This window comes from Ornithorhynchus anatinus, chromosome 8 (assembly GCF_004115215.2).
Source record: "Ornithorhynchus anatinus isolate Pmale09 chromosome 8, mOrnAna1.pri.v4, whole genome shotgun sequence".
In the NCBI taxonomy this organism is placed as follows: Eukaryota; Metazoa; Chordata; class Mammalia; order Monotremata; family Ornithorhynchidae; genus Ornithorhynchus; species Ornithorhynchus anatinus.
Window position 1 is genome coordinate 510,157 of NC_041735.1, and position 20,530 is coordinate 530,686.

General features: G+C 59.4%; 1 protein-coding gene across 1 annotated transcript in view; it reads left to right on the forward strand.

The window, feature by feature from the left end:
* The first annotated feature begins 3,713 nt into the window (after positions 1–3,713).
* FBN1 (fibrillin 1) overlaps positions 3,714–20,530 on the forward strand; it is a 77,020-nt gene continuing 60,203 nt past the window's right edge. Inside the window, 3 exon segments of the mRNA XM_029070440.2 lie at positions 3,714–3,913; positions 18,090–18,172; positions 19,347–19,445. Coding sequence (XP_028926273.1) covers positions 3,747–3,913; positions 18,090–18,172; positions 19,347–19,445 — 349 coding nt within the window. The 5' untranslated portion in view covers positions 3,714–3,746.

Below are 20,530 nucleotides of genomic sequence, written 5' to 3' on the forward strand. Positions count from 1 at the left end.
TGCTCCTTCCTCCTTCTTCCCACTCCCTCCTGCTTCCTCCCACCTCCCTCCTACTTTGTTCTGCTTCCTCCCATTCCCTTCTGCTTCATCCCACTTCCTGTGCCCCTCAACTTCCCTCTCATTCCCATCTCCCTTCCCTCTCACTTCTTTGGCCAGTCATCCTGTCACCGGGCTTGCACCCTACCGAGGGGCCAGATGGAGATTCTGAAGTTCTCTGCATCTCCCTGAGCCCCTTCCACCCGAGCCGTTTCCAAACTTCAGAGTTCTCTGGGCTTCTGGGCTGCCGGGTGGGAGAATAAAAGGAGGGAGAGGAAGAGGAGGAAGAGGAAGAGGTCAGCCAGTGGGGCTGCCTACTTCCTGGGATGCTGTGGTAAAGTAACTCACACCACATGTATGAGAGTGTGCAAATAGTGTGTAAATAGCATGAGAATGTGTATATGTAAGTGCCTGGTCTATGAGTGTCTAAATATATTTGTGCATCTGTCCTGTGTGTATTTGTATTTCTCTGGGTGACTGCATGACTGTGACCCAATGTGCGATTGTGTGTTTGAATCAAGCCGACTGTCATTTGAGTCCAGAGACGGTGAAGATTTACTGGGGGAAAGTGCATGATCAAGAGGGATCCCCAGTCCCAACCTCTCCCCACAGTCTCCTTTCAAGGAGAGTAACCCCAGTGCTGACTGCAGCGCTCCAGACTGGTCTCTCTGCTGCTGGCCAGTGATCCCGGACCTGATTGCCTCAGGCCAGACTGATCTGCCTCCTACCACGGTCTCCCAGCCATCTGCTACTGTACCACAGCTGGGTATCCCTGGCTCTGTAGCATGTCTATTGTGCCTTCCCTGCCGGCATGTCTCCTTTCAGTATTCCACACAGCAGACGCTTGGGTATCCTCCTGTGCAGATCCTCCTCCCACGTGCAGCTCGATGGAGCCGTGTGGCCGTGACCATTGACTCAGCGCTGGAGAGCTGACTTCAGTCCAAGTCCTTGTTGTTGGTGATCCCGTCCGGCCATCGGATAGAAGCAGCGTGGCTCAGTGGAAAGAGCACGGGCTTTGGAGTCAGGGCTCATGAGTTCGAATCCCAGCTCTGCCACTTGTCAGCTGTGTGACTGTGGGCAAGTCACTTAACTTCTCTGGGCCTCAGTTCCCTCATCTGTAAAATGGGGATTAAGACTGTGAGCCCCACGTGGGACAACCTGATTCCCCTGTGTCTACCCCAGCGCTTAGAACAGTGCTCGGCACATAGTAAGCGCTTAACAAATGCCAACATTATTATTATTAGGATATCAGCCTCCGGCCCGTGCCCCCTGGGCCACCGCCACGGTCCGCCCGGCCCGGGATTCGTCTCCATCTGGGGACCCAGTACGATAGGAGGAACCGTGTGCTGGTTTCCCTTCTGGACACTCACCCCCGTGTAAGGGATGGACTGTCCCTCATCCCTGACTCCCCTATCCATCCCTGACCGCAGTGACCCTCCACGAACTACCCAACACTCCCGGCTCTCCTCTTCTCATCCCTGACTCTCCCTCAGTGACCCAGCGTGGACCATCCGACAGCCCTGACTCTCCCCTCTCCGTCAGTGATCCTCCCAACGGCCCAACTTGGACCACCGCACTAAAACGACGGTGCCGCAATTGTTCAAGAGACCGAATGTCTTCTACAGCGGATCCAGCCTTACCGCCCTCCAGAAGGCCCGCCCTCCTGTTTGACTTGAAGCCGGGCACCCCGCAACCGCCACACTCCATCCTCTGTCTCCCATCGACCTTCTCGATCTGGTGTGCTACCTCGCCGTCCGCTGGTGCCCAGAAGCTAGGGTGCTGCTTGGGTAATCGACCTCAGGAGCGTATTTTTGGGCGGAGAGTGGGGGGAGGCACCAATTCCTCCATCCACTTTGGTCAGAAGCGCAGGAGGGCAGGGGTCAGAGGCAACCCCGCTAGGCAAACCCAAGCAAGCGACCCCCCCCCCACCGCCCCATCCCGCCCAAGGTGGCCTCAGAAGCCTATTCGGTTGCCACGCAGATACACAGGTAGCTGGGCGGAGTGAAGTGCTTCCAGACAGAGGTGCGGGAATGAGCGGCCGGGGGCGCTGGGTCTGGAGGCGGCGGCGTCCCCGGCCCCCAGCCCCCAGCCCGACCTCCCGCTCCTCCCCCGCCCGCACATCTGGCCGCCCCTCCCCTCTTCCAGCGGTGCGGCCGGGAGGGAGGGAGGAGCGAGGCCCAAGTCGCCCCTCTGCGGACCCCGTGTCCCCATCCCCGGGCGCGGGGGGCTCGGGCCAACAAGGCGGGGGTCCCGGGTGGGTCATGTCCGTCTACACTGCCCAGGTCCCTCCCCGGGGCAAGAGCCGGGCCCTGGCCCCCCGCGCCCCCGGCCCCTCCCTTCCGGCCGCCCCCTCTCTCGGGCCGGGCTGCCGAGCGGGGCTAGGGGCTTGGGGCAGGGGAGGCCGGGGAGGCCGGGGAGGCCGGGGAGGCCGAGAGGCAGGGCAAGCAGGGAAGACCGGGGGGCGGAGGAGAAGGGAAGGGAGGGCAGGGAAGGGGAGGGGAGCGGGGGGCTGGGGGCGGGGTGGGGGTTGGGGGGGCAGACCCGGGGAGGGGCGGGTGTCATTTTCTGTTACTTTTTTTTAATATTTCTCTCGCGAGAAACGTCTGCGCGGACGATACTTGAAGAGGGGGGAGAGGAGGGGGCGGCGGCATCGGCGGCAGAGCCTGGGTGCGCCAGCCGGAGCGGCGGCCGCAGCTGCAACAGCTGGACCGGCGGCGGCGGCGGCGGCGGCGGCGGCAGCCCGGGGCCGGGCGGGCAGGACCGGGCGGGCGGGACCGGGCCGGGCCGGGCCGGGCCGGGCCGGACGGTGGGTAGCGGGGTCGCGGGCGGCGCAGCTCCAGCGGCCGGGCAGGGGCCGGGCAGGGGCAGGGGCCGGGCAGGGGCAGGGGCCGGGCAGGGGCCGGGCAGGGGCCGGGGCAGCGGCCGGACAGCGGTTGGCCCGGGGCCGGGGGTGGGGCAGACAGAGGCTGAGCTCGGCCGGGAGTAAGGGACAGCGGCTGGGACGGGGGCTGGAAGAGGGACTGGGGCAGAAGCCGGGGATGAGCAGAGGGGGCTGGGGCAGGAGCAGAGGCGGGGGGCGGGGGGTGGGGGGCAGGAGCTGGGACCGGGGCAGGGACTGAAGCAGGGACTAAGGGACAGGTTGGGACAGAGGCAGGAATAAGGGCTGGGGAGGGGCTGGGGAGGGGCTGGGGCAGGAGCCGGGGCAGGGACAAGAGGTGGGGCAGGGGCCGGGGCTGGGGCCGGAGCCAGGGCTGGGGCCGGGGCCGGGGCAGGGGCAAGAGGTGGGGCAGGGGCTGGGGCAGGAGCTGGGGCAGGGCAGGAGGTGGGGCAGGGGCTGAGGCAGGAGATAGGATAGGGGCCGGGACCGGGGCCGAAGTCGAGGCTGAGGTTGGCGCAGGAGGTGGGGCAGGGGCCGGGGCTGGGGTAAGAGTCGAGGCCGGGGCAGCAGTAGGAGGTGGGGCCGGGGCCGGGGCGGTGGGGCCTCCGGGGCCGGGGAGCCGCTTGTCCGGGAGGGGCGGGGCGTGGGCTGGGGGCCCGAGCTCCGTTGAGATTCCGCCCCCCTCCGCCCCCCTCCGCCCCCCTCCCCCGGACCCCCTTCCCCGGCCCGTGCCCCTGCAGCTGGTGACCGGGCGGGAGCAGGCGGAGCGGCGGAAGCCGGAGCCGGAGCCGGGAGCCGGACCGGGGCCCGGGGTCCGGGGGGCGCGGACACCATGCGGCTGCTGCAGGCGGCCCTGGCCGTGGCCACGCTGCTGGCGGCGCAGTCGGGAGGCAGGGCGGAGGGCGGCCCGGAGGCGGCGGCGGCGGCGGCCGTCGGGAAGGAGAATCGAGCCAGCAGGGCCAAGCGGAGAGGCGGCGGCGGCCACGACGCGCTCAAAGGGTAAGTGCGGCGCCTCCCAACTTTCTCTCCCGTCCCGTTCTTCTCCTCCTCTCCCCAGCCGTCCCTCCTCCCGCCCCCGAGCCCCGACACCGGAGCTCACCCCGAGGCTGGGACTGGGGAGGGGGTCGGGGATCTCCTCGTCTGGGCTGCGGGGGCGGCGGGGGTCTAGTCTGGAGCCGCCCCTCCCCCGCCCACCGCCCGGCCCAGGGTGAGACAGGAGGGGTGGTTGCCGGTCACCGAGAGCGGGAGCAGCTTGGAGGTCTGTAAGCCACAGGGAATTTCCTCGTTAATATCCAGCCCACGGGCCAGAGCCACAGCCTCCAGAACCCAGCCCCGACCCCTAGACCCCAGCCCCCAGCCACAGCCCCCAGGCCCCAGCCACAGTCCCCAGTCACAGCCCACAACCTCAACCCCCACAGCCCAGCCACAGCCCACAGTCACATCCTACAGCCTCAGCCCATAACCCCGGAGTCCAGCCACATCCCACAGCCCACAGCCACAGCTCCAGCCCACGAATCCCAGCCACATCCCAGAGCCCAGAGTTACAGTCCACGGACCCCAGCTACAGCCCTCGGACCCCAGCTCAGAGCCACAGCCCACAACTACAGCCCTAAGCCACAGCCCCCAGGCCCCAGCCCCCAGCCCCCAGCCACAGCCTCCAGCCACATCCCACAGTCCACAGCCCCAGCCCTTGGATCACAGACACAGCCCATAGACACAGTCCCCAGCCACAGGTACAGCCTCCAGACCCCAACCACAGCCCAAAGCCCACAGCCCCAGCCCACCATCATTTCCTACAGCTACAAGGCACAGCCCCAGCCTCCAGGCACTTCCCAGAGCCTCAGTTACAGCCCATGGATCACAGCTACAGACCACAGCCCACAGCCACAGCCCACATCCCCAGCCACAGCCCACAGTCACATCCTACAGCTGCAGCCCACAGACCCTAGCCCACAGCCAGAGCCCCCATCCACAGCTCACAGCCAGAGCCCACAACCCCAGCCCGTAGTCCGGTCACTTCCCCCAGCACAAAGACACAGGCAAATTCCACTATCCATAGCTAGTGCCCACACACCCAAGCCTCAGCCCATAGCTAGAGCCACAGTCCACAGCCACATCTCACGGTGCTCAGAACCAGGTCACAGCCCACAGCCACGGGCCCCAGCCCATAGCCGCAGCCCATAACCACATCACCCAGCCCCCAAGCCAAACCCCCCGGACCCCAGCCCAAAGACCCAGACATAACCCACAGTCAGTAGCCACAGCCACAGGCCCAAACCCATAGCCAGACCCACATCCTCCAACCTCTAGTCCGCAGCCACATCCCACAGCCTCAAGCCCATAGCCAGAATTACAGCTAGCACCCTCAGGCACCAACCACAGCTAAGGCCCACGGCCACAGGCCCCAGCCCGTAGCCACAGGCGACTGCCTCAGCCCCCAGCCCCCAGCCCCACCGCCCCCCCCCCCCCAGCCCACAGACTCAGCTCAAATCCCACAGCCATAGCTCACAGTCACAGCCACAGCTCCAACCCACAACCCACAGCCTCATCTCAAAGCCTACAGCCACAGGTCACAACCCACAGCCTAACTCAAAGCTCACAGCCACAGTTATAGCCATATCCACAGCCACAGTCCTTAGCCCACGGCTTTGACTCAGAGGCCACAGCCACAGCTCAGTCACAGCCACAGCTCGAGCTTCAACCCTCAGCTCACTGCCTCAATTCAAAGTCTACAGACAAAGCTACAGCCGGACCAATGGCCACAGCCCACAGTCACAGCCCACGGCTTCAACTCATAGCCCGCAGCCGCAGCCGCAACTCCAGCCCGCACCTCCGACTCGCAGCCCAATGACAGGTTATCATTCCAGGAGACGTGGGGGAAGCGTGGGGCCTCCTGTCCATTAGCAGAAACCAGCTTGGGCATCAAGCTGGGTCTGTTGGTTCTCCCATCTCTGCACGTGTTTGGGCTGATCTCTGTGTGGGGAGCACCGAGGACCGGGCTGATCTGATCTTTGTGTGGGGAGGCCTGAGAACTGGGCTGATCTGTCTTTGTTTATTGTTGTATTGTCCCTTCCCAAGCGCTTAGTACAGTGCTCTGCAACAGTAAGAGCTCAATAAATATGATTGATGGACTGACTGACTGATCTCTGTGTGAGGACTTGGACTGTGAACAGCCAATGGTCTGCATTGCTCAGCTGGGATGATCCAGATAAGTCGCCAGTGTGGCCCCGACCTGGGCCCAATACTGGATTCCCAGGGATTTGCTCAGAAGGCAGGCACCCAGCCCAGGGATGTGTTTAGGAGGCAGGCGTCCAGCCCAGGGATGATGCCATTTGTTAAGCACTTTCTCTGTGCCGAGCACTGTGCTAAACACTGGGGTACATACCCGATGACCCCACTGGACACATGTCCTGCCCCACAAGGAGCACACAGTCTAAGAGGAAGTGGAAGCAGGTATCCTATCCCCATTTTACAGAAGGCTCAGAGAGGTTAAGTGATTTGCTCGAGGTCACATCGCAGGCCAAGGGAGGAACCAGGACTTGAGACCAGGGTTCCTGACTCCCAGCCTTATGAGGTGCAAACCGTTCATTCAGTCGTATTTATTGAGAGCTTACTGTGTGCAGAGCACTGCTCAGAGCACTGTGCAGAACACCCCGCCGCCCCCGAGAACAAAGGGGGCAGGCTCTCCCTGTCCCTTGACGGAGGGGGTCAGCCGTAAGGGCCACAGTGTTTCAGATGGAACATTTGTTTGGATGCTCCCCCATTCCCTTTCTCCTCACCAGCTCTGGGTGGGGAGCCCTGGGAGGTCCCCAGAGAGTGAAACAGATCTGGGCTGGGGTGGAGCGAGAAGGATACTGGAGACCGGGGACTGGACTGGCTGGCCCAAAAGCTGACGGAACATTCCTCAGTGCACAGCCAGTCCATACGGGGCCCCAGAGAGGCGTGGTCATCAGGCCCACGTTCTCCCGCAGAGGTACCCGAGCCCATGGGGCCAAGAAGTTCAGACAACCAACCCAGCCATGTCCCTCGGCTGGCCTGCAAACAGCGGGCCGCCCACCCCTAACCTCCTGTGGCCACTAGTGGGTACTGAGTGCTTACCGAATACAGAGATCTGTACTGAACGCTTGGAAGAGTACAATACAGTAGAGTTAGTAGATACGTTCCCTGCCACCAGGGAGCTTACAACTGAGCAGGGGAGAAACTCAAATAAATTACAGAGGGGAGGAAGCATTGGAGCTTAAAGATCTGAACTGAAATGCTGCAGTAGTAGCGGGAAAAGAGGGACCAGAGGGGAGTGCGAGGACCCTAGTACTTAGGCATTGCAGGCATGCTCAAGTGGCAGAATAAGGAGAGATAGGACGTGGAGGCTGAATTAATCAGGGAAAAACTCCTGTAGGAGTTGGGGTTTCAGAAGGGTCTTGAATATGGGAAGAGTGGTGGTCTTCCAGATGTGAAGGGAGAGTCCCAGGCAGGAGAGAGGGTGTGAGCAAGAGATCGGCAGCAGGAGAGAGGAGCATGGAGCCCATTGAGTAGGTTGGCGTGAGTGGGGTGAAATGTGGGGGCTGATTAGTAGTGGGAGAGGAGCAAGGGTAAGTAACGGAGAGACAACTGACTGAGCGCCTTAGAGCTGATGTTCTGAAGTTTTTGCTTTTCGCAGAGAGCAATGGGCAGCCCCTGGAGGTGTCGGAGGAAAGGGGAGTTGTGCACAGAACATTGTTCTAAAAGAATGAAGAGTGAAGCATGGCCTGGAGAAGGGAGAAGCTGGAAGCCAAAAGTCAGCAAGGAGGCTGATGCAGAAGTCAAACCAGGATATGACAAGGGCCTGGACCAGTGTGGGGGGAGATTTAGATGGAGAGAAAAGGGCGGATCCTGCAAAGTGAAAGGAAGAACCAACAGGATTTGAAACAGACTGAATGTGGGAATTTAAAGGAAGAGAGGAGTCAAGGATAGTAAGGATAATCGTGGTATCAAGTGCTTTCTATGTGCCAAGCACTGGAGTAGGTGCAGTACAATTAGATCAGACAATAGTCCCTTCCCCGTATAGGACTCACAGTCTAAGGGGGAGGGAGAAGCAGGTATTTAATTCCCATTTTACAGATGAGAAAATTGAGGCACAGAGAAGTTAAGTGACTAGGCTAAGGACTCACAATAGGCAACTGGCAGAATTGGGATTAAAACCCAGACCTCCGGACTTGCAATCTTGTGCTTATTCCACTTTCATGCTGCTTCTCTGAGGATGATGCCCACTTTACAGGCGGGAGAGATGGGGGCGATGATGGAGGTGTCAACTGGGATGCATAAGTTAGGTGGAGGAGAAAATTTAGGAGAGAAAAGAAGTTCAGTTTTGGACATGTGGAGCTTTGAGGTGCCAGAGGCTCAGCAATGTAGAGATGTCCTGAATGCAGGAGATTTAAGAGTGCAGAGGGGCGAGGTCAGGGGGAGGTTCAGAGTCAGCCGCAAGAAATGGTAAATGGCATCATGGGAACTGATGAGTTCTCCAAAGGAGCAGGTGTATTGAGAATAGATTGAGCCTTGAGGGACCCCACAGTTAAGAGGTGGGAGGCAGAGGAGATGCCAGTGGAAGACGAAGAAGGAATGACTGGAGAGGTGGGAGGAGAAAGGACTGTTGGAGAAGCCAAGTTTAGAGGGTGTTTCTAGGAGAAGGGGGTGGTCCACAGTGTCCAAGTCTTCCAAGAGGTCAAGGAGTATTGGGGCAGAGTAGAGTCAGATAGATTTGGTGAGAAGGAGGTCATTTGTGACCTTGGAGAGAGAGCAGTCTCGGAGGAGTGGAGGGAGCGGAAACCAGATCACAGAGGGTCAAGGAGGCAGTTGGCGGAGAGGAAGTGTAGGCAGCGAGTGTAAACACCTCGTTGGAGGAGTTTGGATAGGAATGGGAGGAGGGAGATGGAGCAATAGCTGGATGGTGCCGTGAAGTCCAAAGAAGGTTTTTTTTTTTTTTAGGAGAGGGGAGATGAGGATGTGTTTGGAGCCAGAGGGGAAGGAGCCAGCAGGGAGTGGGTGGTCGAAGATAGAGGATGAGGAGGGAAGAAGAGTGGGCTTGTGGCCACATGTGGATCCAGTTGATTCTAGTTATTGCCACCTGCTCTGTCCAGCTGAGGGTCAGCCTGGGGGTAATTAGTGGAGCCGGTCAGGCCCAGGTTTGAGACCCAGCCTGAGCAAAAAGCAAACTTTGTAGGTGGTACCTGGCACAGGTGCCCTTGAGGATCATCTGCTCATTGGCTTGGGGCTGTTTCCAGATCCCAGGGGGGCCTGTCTGGTCAGAGGGGACTTGAATGAATTCCGAGGTGTGGAGGGTGGACCATGGTCAACACCCCTTTAGTCCTCACAAGAGCATCTGTTCTGGGTTAGTGGTAACACCGGAGGTGGTCACTGCTGACAGGGTCACTGTTGAGATAGACATTGCTGAAGTAGGCATTTCTGATATGGTCACTGATGAGATGGGCATTTTCTGAGATGGTCATTGCTGACATGGTCATTGCTGACATGGTCACTGCTAAGATAGGTGTTTCTGAGGCAGTCATTGTTGAGTTGGACACTGTTTAGGAGGTCAGTGCTGAGGCAGACACTGCTGAGATGATCTCTGTTGAGATGGCCACTGCTGAAACAGGCACTGTTAAAACGGTCAGATGATCATTGCTGAGTTGGGAATTTCTGAGATGGACGTTGCCGAGACGGTCTCTACTGAGATGGATACTGCTGAGATGGCCATTGCTGAAATGGTCACTGTTGAGCTGGATGCTGCTGAGCTGGGTCACTGCTGAGGCGGTCACTGCTGAGATTATCACTGCTGAGATGGACTCTGTTGAGATGGACACTGCTGAGTTGGTCACTGCTGAGATGTACACTGTAGAGATGGTCACTGCAGAGATGAACCCTCCTGAGGTGGACACTGCTGAGATGACACTGCTGATTTGGTCACTGCTGAGACAGTCACTCCTGAGAAGGACATTTGCCATTCATGACCCTGTGGTGGAGGGTCATGCTCCCTGGGGGACCCTGGCCTTATTCCCCTGACCACCCCGGGGGGCCCAAGAACAAGTGAGCGAGCGTGAGGGCAACCTGGAGGGCTGGGTACGGTGAGCTCTGTTTACCGAGCAGATCAGCGGAAACCCACAGAAGGGCTTGTTCCAGGAGGGAGCTGGGGTCACGTGCTCTGAGATTCTCTGGTGGCGGCGGCAGCGGTGCTCCTCAGGACGGGGACCCTTGCTGCTCCCCATGGGGTGGGCTGAGGCCTGACGCTCACGCCTCGTTCCCAAAGGAGTGGGGACTGCTGGGATGCCTTTCCATCAAGGGCAGCCAAGAGCAGCAGGGCCAAGGGTTGGGGACGGGGGGGACATGCAGCATTTTGACAGAGCAGGAGCCAGTTTGGTGCCAAGGTCTCCCAGGGATGGATTTTGGGGCCACTGAAAGCAGCCAGAACCTCTAAGCGGGGCCTATGGAAGCAGGCGGGAGGCCCATGGTCTGGACAGGATGCGTCACCACAGGGGAGCCCAGGTGGCCCCAACGTGGCTCCCACAGCCCAAGGTGGGCCAGTCCCTGCTCTGCATGGCCCGGTCCTTCAACACATCCAGCCCGTTCGGTGTCGCTGCCAGAACTTCCTAGGGTGCCCTTGGAATCTCGCCATCAATCCCAAAAAGCAGTTGCAAATGGGGGGAAGGACTCTGGACCCGTCACTCTGGGGCACTGCCCCTGCACCCACTCCCCTGTGCCTGTGCCCCCACCCCTGCTCCCCTGAATCCATGGCCCTGGGCCCACTCCCTCTGTTAGTGTCCCTGCACTTTCTCCCCTTCACCGGTGTCCCCAATCCTGCTCTCCCAAGCCAGTGTCCCTGCATGTTTCCCCAAAACCAGACTCTCTGTGCCTGTACCCCAAAGCTGCTGTCCTCGCACCCACTCCCCGACACCAGTGTCCACCCGCCTCCTCCCCGACACGGGTGTCCCTTTGCCTCCTCTCTGACGCCAGTGTCCCCGCAGCCCTCCCCGACACCTATGTGCTTGCGCCCCCTCCCCTGCACCGGTGTCCCTGCCCTTGCTCCTCCAAACGGGTGTCCCTGCATCTGTTCCCCCACTGGTGTCCCCATGCCTCCTGCCCCATGCTCATGTCTCTGCATCCATGTCCCTATGCCTGCTCCCTGGTGCCTCCTACCCCACAGCAGCCAGATCAGGGGAGGCTACAAGAAGAAGCACGAACTCGAGATCGGCTTCTCCACTTCTCCTGTTTGTTCTCCGGTGGGTCCATGGTCATCAGCATTCCGGTGTCCCTCTCTGCAGTGCCACTTGAGCGGTAATGCCGTCTGCAGGATGCAAGGCCGTCCACACGGGGAAACGAACCACAGGGTCAACCAGGCTGGGCTCCCCCAATCCACCTTGAGTGATGCCATCCTGGGCAGTGGAGAATGCTGAGGGGAGAGCAGCCCAAGCATGCAGTTAACTGGGGTTACCTGGAGCCCCACCCTCTCTGGGCGCTCGGAGATAGTGACCTCTCTTTTGCCAGTGCCTGCAATCTGCAGCTCTTGTTGCCGATTCCCACCGGCTTCTAAATTTCCCCAAGTTCCCTCGGCCTCTGCTCCAGGACAACGACCAAAGTCGGGACTGCCACAGCCAGGCTGATGTATCCGCTGCTGTGGTCTCCCAGCAGCCTTTGTTTCGGGACAGTGACCCAAGTCTTAATTACCACGTCAGCCTGATCTATCTGCCATCGTGGTCTCCCAACAGCCTCTACTCCAGAACAGTGATCCCAGTTTTGACTGTCACAGTCAGGCTGGCCTGTACGCTCCCGTGGTCTTCCCGCAAAATTTACTCCAGGACAATGACCTAGTCCTGATGGTTGCATGTCCGGTTAGTCTGCCTGCTGCTGACGTGGTCTCTCAGTTCCTGCTGTGCTTCAGTGTTGTTGGGCTGTGTTCAACTGTCTCTCTGCTGGCCCGATGACTCCAGTAACTGCAGAACATGGGAGGCTTGGGAACGTGGCTCTGTCCCACGAACCTTCCTGACGATCCTCATGTGATTCTGCTCTCCCTCTCTCACTGAACCCTGATCTGCCTGAGGCTGGGCTGCTGACTGTGGCAGCTGGACATGGGAGCCGACTGATAGGATGGCAGGGCCCTGATGCGACGATCTCACTCTCTGACCTGGCTTTCAGATTTGTTCTGTGTGGGCGGACCAGAAAGGGTTTCTCTCTGCCCAGTTCCAGCCCCACCCTCCTGAGGGGAACCCGGGTCAGAGTGAGGTCATGCCAGGAAGATAGGGAGGGAGGAACCCCCCCCCCCCCAACCCCAGGCAGGTGACAAGGCTTGCACATCCCCCCAGGCCAGGAGTGGGCACCTGCGAGCAGTGGACGGGAGCCACTTTCTTCTGTCCGTCAACTTTGTGTGGCCTCGCCATCAGAGCTGCCAGCCGCTCACAGAGCGCCGCCCCAAGTGGGAGAATTCTCCCAACCTTGTCTGCAGGCCTCAGCCTCAGGCCATCCCTCCAGCCACAAGGTAGGGTGCCACTGTCACTCTGGTCTCGGCTTCCGGCAGAGAACACCGGGAAGAGACTGTCATCGGGTAGTGGGCAGGGAGGATCCCAAGTGCGATGAGGGCCCCATCGTCTCAAGCCAGTTCCTATCTGTGGGGTGGGGGTTGAGTTGTCCAGCTGAGCTGACCATGAGGACAGTTCCTGGAGCCACTCAGCTGCTCTCTAGTCTGGGCGTGGTGGCAGGCTGACCCTTCTGCCCCAACATAGTCCCCTCCCACACCCCCAACACAGTCCACTGCCTGCTTCAGACGGGTGGACAGGATGGACAAGCAGACAGATGGACAGCACAGCAGGGGAGCAGACAGGAAGCAGGAACAGTGAGTGTCCATGCTGAGGGCAGGGGGCAGGAGCTAGTAAGGAGGCCACTTAGCAGGTGTGGGGACGCTATGCTGGTAGGTAGGTTCCCTGGCCAGGCAGGGTAGGGTTGGCAGCCTGCTATTTGGTCTTCTCTCTGCAAAGGGGATTCAAAAAGGTGTTTTCAGTATGAAAGACACATGAGCATATATAGAATATGGAGACAGAGTATTCAACCAATGCTATCAGTTGTCATCTACTGTGTGGAGAGCTCTGTGCTGGGTGCCTGTGTTGTGCAGAGCATTGTACTAGGTGCCCATTGTATAGAGTATTGTACTAGGGGTCTTCTGTGTGCAGATTTGGGCACTTACCATTTTAAGAGCCTTGAGCTGGGTCTTGCTGTATGCAGAGCACTGTACTGGGGTTTCTGTGTGTGGAGTGTTATACTGGTTGTCTGCCGCAGCAGAATACTGTACTAGGTGTCTTTTTTTTAATGGTATTTGTTTAGCGCTTACTCTATGACAAGCACTGTTCTAAGCACTGGGGTAGGTACAAATTTATCAGATTAGACATGGTTCGTGTCTCGCATAAGGCTCACAGTCTAATTTGAAGAGAGGGGGATTTAATCCCCATTTTACAGATGAGATAACTGAGGCACAGAGAAGTTAGGTGACTTGTCCAAGGTCAAAGGCAAGCAATTGGCAGAGGTAGAATTAGAACTCAGGTCTGACTGTTATGTGTGGAGTGCTCTACTGGGCTCCTGCTTTATGCAGAGCACTATATTGGGTGTCAGTTGTGGGCAGAGTGCTATTCTGGATGCCTCCTATGTGCAGAGCACTGTTCTTGTTCTGGCTAAGGGGAAAGAGCCTGGGTTTGGGAGTCAGAGGTCATGGGTTCGAATCCCGGATCTGCCACTTGTCAGCTGTGTGACTGTGGGCAAGTCACTTAACTTCTCTGTGCCTCAGTTCCCTCATCTGTAAAATGGGGATTAACTGTGAGCCTCACGTGGGACAACCCGATGACCCTGTATCTCCCCCAGCGCGTAGAACGGTGCTCTGCACATAGTAAGCGCTTAACAAATACCAACATTATTATTCTGGGTGATTACTTTGTGCAGAGAGCTGTGCTGGGTGCCCGCTGTGGCACAGCACTGTTCTGGGTACTTGGGAACATGCTGTGAAGGTAGAAAGCTTGCTACCCTGTCCTCAAGGAGCGTTCAGGCCCAAGGGGAGCTGGGACCCCAGCAGCGTCAAGCTCAATCACAGTCTAATCCAGGCAATGGGGAGCTGAGCTGGGGTGGAGGGGGCGGAGGGGAGAGAGGGGAACTGGTGGTGCTGAAGGAGCTGGCAGGAGCTGGGGGTCCGGGTTTGGATCTGGGCGTGGCGTTTGCTAGAATGGTTTCTGTGGTGATTATTCCGAACTCACCCACTCTGCCCACTCAGCCAGTCCCCCAGGCCGGTTCAGCCCAGCGACTCGCTCCGGTCAGGTCATTCAGGTCAGGTCAGGTCAGGTCAGGGAACCCCCGCTAGGGCCGACCGAGAGAGGCGCTCCCAGAGAGAACCGCCAGTGGCAAACAACCCATTGGGTTTATTGAGCACTCACAGTGTGCAGAGCTCTGTTCTAAGCACTGAGCACAGTCCAACGCCCAGCCTGTGCGGTAGAATGGGCTGATGCGGTGGGCGGGGTGGGGAAGGGGATTGATGCGGTGGGCGGTGGCGGGAGACCGGCTAGGAGGTCGATGCGGGAAGGGTGGACTGATGTTTGGGCGGTGCCGGGAGACTGTTGCGCTGGTCGGTGCGGGGACCATGGACTGATGCTTGGTCGCAGCGGAGATCGGTGCGGGGAGGATGGACTGATGCGGTGGGCGGTGCGGGGAGCATGGACTGATGCTTGAGCGGAGCGGAGATCGGTGCGGGGAGGATGGACTGATGCGGTGGGCGGTGCGGGAAGGTGGCTGGTGGGAGAACAGGAAGACCCGATCCCGAACCCAGAGAGACCGAGGGCAGGAAACGACGGGCGGTGCCGGAGCCGGGGCTGCGGGGGTTAAAGTGCGGGCGGCGACGCCCTCTCCCCTCCTCACCTCGACCCTGGCCGGGGAAGCGGGGGAGGGGGCGTCTGCAGACGGTTTCCCCCTGAAAGTCTTCTGGTCTAGGCAAGAGGTGGGGTCGCTTTATCCTCAGGTTGTTTCCTACGATTGTTTCCAGCCGTCTGCGGTGTGGACCGGTCGGCTGGGAGGGAAGGAGCAGGGCCGAGCGAGGAGAGGACAGGCAGAATCATGGGGAGGGGCCGGCAGGGTCACAGAGAGGTAGACAGACACAGCCAGGACCAGCGACCGACAGAGACGCAGAGATAGACTGCCACAGACAGGAGGATCGATAGGCAGAGACGCAGAGAAAGACAGCCACCAACAAGCAGAGATGCAGAGATAGTTACAGACGGAAGGATGGACAGGCCGAAACAGAGTTAGGGTTAGGGTTAGAGATGGGGTGGTGGGACAGGCAGAGGCAGAGGTAGACAGGCAGAGCTGGAGGACGGAGAGGCAGAGATGGGGAGGGTCAGGCAGAGTCGGGGGTGGTACAGGCAGAGGCAGGTTAATAATAATGATGGTATTTGTTAAGCGCTTACTATGTGCCAAGCACTGTTCTAAGCGCTGGGGTAGATACAAGGTCATAAGATTGTCCCATGTGGGGCTCACAGTCTTAATCCCCATTTTACAGATGAGGTAACTGAAGCACAGAGAAGTTAAGTGACTTTCCCAAGGTCTCACAGCTGGCAGGTGGCAGAGCCGGGATTAGAATCCACGGCCTCTGACTCCCAAGCCCCTGCTCTTTCCACTAAGCCACGCTGCTTCTCTATTCGCATCGAGGGGCGGACAGAGGCAGAGGGAGGAGCAGGTAGGCTGGCATCAAGGAAGGAACCAAGCAGACTAATGGGGTGGCAGGCGCTAGTTAGCTGTCTGACCTGCAGGTAGCACTACCCCATTTCTGCCCTGGGTGTAGGTGCCAATAGCGCCAGCATCGCAAGCTGGCCCTCATTCTGGCTGAGTCCACTCCAGGACGCGGGGTTAGCCGTGGTCAGCGCCATGGTCGGTGCCACGGCCAAGGTGACTGACATGCAGCCCTACACCTCCACCCTGGCCTGGTGAAGTTGCTCTGCCCACTGTCTGATGGACACGGGTGAGATGCGGTCACCGTGAGCCAGATCAGGGCTGCCAGGCCGGTCAGGGTATCGTGAGTAGCCAAGGGAGAGCCTGAAGCCTGGCTCATTGGGGGGGCCTGTTAGTGCGCAGAACGGAAGGGTAAAGCCATCCGTGGTCTCGGGGCACACCGGGCGCTCTCCCTGATGGCTCTGGACCTAGAGGGCAGAGCAAAGCAAGGGAGCCATGGGAAAGAAATCAGACAGCAGACAACATCAGACCATCGGCCCCCAACCTTTCCCGGGAGGGCAGCCCCAGATCCCCTTCGGCCCAAAACCCTGTCTCTGAGCGGGGCACCAGGGACACTTGGAGGAGCCGTGTGCCGGTTACGCCCTGGGACAACCGCCCTAATGGTTAGATATGGACCATCCAAACCCCAGACTCTCCCCTCTTCATCCCTGACTCTTCCCCAGTGATCCAGTACAGACTATCCAACCCTCCGCCTCTCCCCTCCCCATCCCCAACTCTCGCCCAGGGACCCAGCATGGACCCTCCAACACCCTCAATTCTCCCCCTCCCCCCCCCACCTCCATCCCTGACTCTCCTCCAGTGACCCAGCACGGGCCCTCCCACACCCCTGACTTGACTGAGTCTATAGTAGAGTGCTCTGCATGCCGTAAGCACTCAGTGACTACCATTGCTTGACTGCCCATCGTGGGTCCACCCGCTCCCCCCCAACTCTGCTTTCCCTATGCTGGGAATCCCGGGGTCCTGAGACTCCAGTGCAGTTCCGTGACTCTCTGTCTGTCTCTGTCTATCTTTGTGGGTTGGAGGGGCAGAGTTTGTGGGGGCCGTGGGGAGGGGCTGGCAGCCCACATCCGTCAGTAAAGCCTGGGAAAGTGCTGGAACTTTTTCTTGGGTCTCCCCCGGGGCTCCCGCCACCTCCGACTCCGGCGGGGAACGCCCCCACCTGGGGAGGCCGTTGGAGCTGGGGGCCGAGCTGCTGGCGGAACGGCCGGCCCTGGGCCTGGCCTGCCAAAGCTCGTGGCGGGCGAGCCAAGTTCTCAGAAACATTTGTGTGGGCGGGTCCCGCCGCGAAGCCCGATGGAAACACCTCACCGCCGGCCCACTGCACATTCTTCTGCTCCTTCCCCGCAGCCGCCCGCCACCCCCGCTCGGCCGGCCAGGGGAACCACTGCGGGAAAGCTGGGTTGGCCCTGACCCCCTCCGTGCTGCCCCCAACCTCGACCCGTGTCCTCCATTCGTGCCCTTCACCGCGTCGTCACCATGGCCCTTTTGTCGGGTCAACGTTTGCTGGAGGGAAACGTCTCCAGCCCGAGGCCCCTTTCGGGCCAGCCCCAGAGCATCTGCTCCTCGGCGGGCCTCAGAGTGGGGGGAGGGGCATTGGGGAGTGGAGGGAGACAGAGCCCCAGGCCAGCTCCGAGGGGGCGGCAATTCGCAGCGAGACCCAGAGACCTTTTCCCGCACCAGGCCTTAGCCCTCAGAGCCCATCCGGATGGGTCTCCGAACTCCACTAAAGAATATTTGCGTGTTCGGACTTTCATTTGACTGACTAAAGGCAGAGTTCACATTCCAGCCACGTGGTCTGAGGGAGTGAGCAGGGGAAACGATGGCAGGCTTGGCCATGAGGGAGCCCCAATCCAGGCTGCTTCTCCACAGGCGGCCCCCAATGGCAGCCATGAAGGAACCCCAGCCCAGGCCATTTCCGCACATTGTTTGCTCCCCCTCCCCCGCCCAACCCTCACCCTAACCCTAATCTACCTCTAACTGCTGTTAAGTATTGCTGGAACCGTTCCGGGGGCCTGGGGAGACTCAGCCCACCTCTGGGGAAGGTATTTATTTAGTACTTACTATGTACCAAGCACTGTACTAAGAGCTGTGATAGATACAAGATAATCAGGTCGGACACAGTCCCTGTTCCACATATGGTTCAAAGCTGATGTAGGAGAGATAACGGATATTGAATCCCCATTTTAGAGATGAGGAAACCGAGGCCCAGAGAAGCTAAGTAATTTCCCCAAGGTCATATAGCAGGCGAGAGGTGAAGCTGAGATTAGGACCCAGATCCTCCGACTCCATCTTTCCACTAGACACTACTCTGGCAGGATTGGGTGCTGAGGCCGACCGCGGCTCTAGGGCTGGGGGTCAGGCAGGGCACTGATGGGCCACTCTCCTCTTGTTCCAGGCCCAACGTGTGTGGATCCCGTTTCAATGCCTACTGCTGTCCTGGATGGAAAACCTTGCCCGGTGGAAACCAGTGCATTGTCCGTAAGTGAGGGTGGGGAGGAGGGGAAGGGGATGGCGGCAATGGGGCCACGGAGGACGGGGTGAGGCTGTGGAGTGCGGGGTGGGACTGGGGAGAGTGGACAGGGTTGTTTCCCAGTTCCCTGCAAAACCGACTGGAGACCCTTCCCTGAAGTTGTCAGCATCCATGGACCCAGGAGGCCCTGGGAAAACACAACTTCCCTCAAATCCTCCCCCAGACCTTCCTCCCAACTGTCCCCCCAAATCCTCCTCCAAACCCCAAACCCTGCCCCAAATTCTCCCTCAATCCCAAATTCCCCTTCAAATCTCCACCAACCAACCTCCAAACCCTAGTCCCATTTCTGAAAACAGGCCCCATCTAGTTCCTGGTTCGGAGCTGTTCGTTGAGAGATTCCTGATTGGCCCAGGAATCAGTGTTATCGACAGTTGCTACCTGAGGGGGCTGAGTAGTCTATATGGTCTCACTGCCCTCAACCGGCCTGGTCTCTGCACCTCGTTCCTCAGTGGCCGCAGGGGGAGAAAGCCTGGGGCCAACCTGGATGGTTGGAGAAGCCCGGAATGGTTGGTCCCTCACAGTCCGAGCCAACTATGGTTCAGGATCTGGCAACACCCCTGCCCACACGGCATCCCCCCAATGGGCATGATGACCAGGGTGGTTGGGTCCAGGCCACTTGGGTCAGAGAGGGCCCACAGGAGAAAAGTTTTCTGCCACAGATTTCCTCAGACAGTCCTGCCTGGTGGGAACCCCTGAGAGTTTGGGTGAGAGAACCTTTGGGCTGTCTAGCTTCTTCCAGGGTGCAGGCTGGTGACCCCATTTGGCCCAGAGAGGGCATCATAGTGACTTTACTGGTGGATGAGCACCTTGGGGTATGCAAAGCTGGAACCTCATGGGCTACTCAGCTAAAGCCTGGTGACCTCTCGTGCCCTGAAAAGTCCACCCTGGTCTCTAGTACCCTAGACGACCCAGCCTGGTCACCTCTGGCACCCTGGACAGTCCAGTCCAGGGACCTCTGGTGTCCTGGGATGCCCGGTCTAGGGTGAGAACTCCGGATTATCTGGGGAGGGAGATTGCCCCCGTGAGACATCAGGGGAGTAACAGAGCCCAGCTAGTAGCTGAAGGAGTGGAGACAAGGCTGAAAGTAAAGTGGTCAGCACAGCCTGGTTCCTGTCATTTCAGCTATCTGTCGGCATTCCTGTGGGGACGGATTTTGCTCCCGGCCAAACATGTGCACCTGCCCGACTGGGCAGATATCACCATCTTGCGGCTCAAGATCCAGTAAGTACAGTTCCTGCCCACCTACCCCCTCCCTGCAGAGAGCACATCACTCCCCCCAGCCCACCCAGCCCAGCCCAGTTGACCATCTCCACAGTGGAGTCAGGGCGGCAGGTCAGGGGATCGAGCTCGGGGGTCTGAGGAAGGTCACTGTGGGAGCGAGTCAATGATGGAGAGGGGAAAGTCAGGGACTTCGGATGGTCCATTCTGGGGGAGAGTCAGAGATGGTGAGGGGAGAGTCAGGGGTGTTGGATGGTCCATGCTGGGTCACTGAGGCAGAATCAAGAGTAACAGAGGGTCTGTGCTGGGTCACTGGAGGGCAGCAGGGAGAGCAGTGGGCAGCTGGCCATCGGTCACTCGGGTGGGACGCAGGCCCAGCCGTGCCCCGGGGCAGACGCTGCAGCGGGTCGGGTTTCCCTTCCCTCCCGCAGCCCGCGGGCCTGGCGGGGACTTTCTCTGGTCTGGGCGGGGCTGGGCTCACTGAAATCAGTGTGGGATCCGAGCCCCGGCCCCGCTGGCCGGTGAGCTCATTTCCTGGCTCCCCCGTTCTTCTGTTCGGGAGAGCTGAGGGGAGAGCTGAGGGGAACTTCACAATCGACAGGAACTCGGAGGCTGTGGCTGCAGCTGCGACTCAGGATAGGGCCTGCCCCTCCCCCAGCCCCAGTCTGCACTCTGGCACCACCTCCGAGGGCACAGACACTTGAGACAGGGGAAATAGAGTACAACTTCTATGGTCTAAGTGTGCCGAACATTATAAACATTTTCCTGTGCGGGGAAAGCCCTGATTTATGCTTTCATCATTCTCGGTGTGTACTGGGCCCCCACTGTGAACAGAGTGCTCTGCTAGGTGCCCTCTGAGAGCAGTGCCCTGGACCAGGCACATACTCTGTGCAGAGTGATGAACCAGGAATCTACTGTGGGCACAGCGTTGTACCGCTCACCTACAGTCTCTAGACTGTAAACTCATCGTGGGTAGGGAAGGTGGCTATCAGCTCTGTTGTACTGTACTCTCCCAAGCGCTTAGTACAGTGCCCTGCACAGAGTATGCGTTCAATAGTATACCATTGACGGTGAGGATGAGGATGATG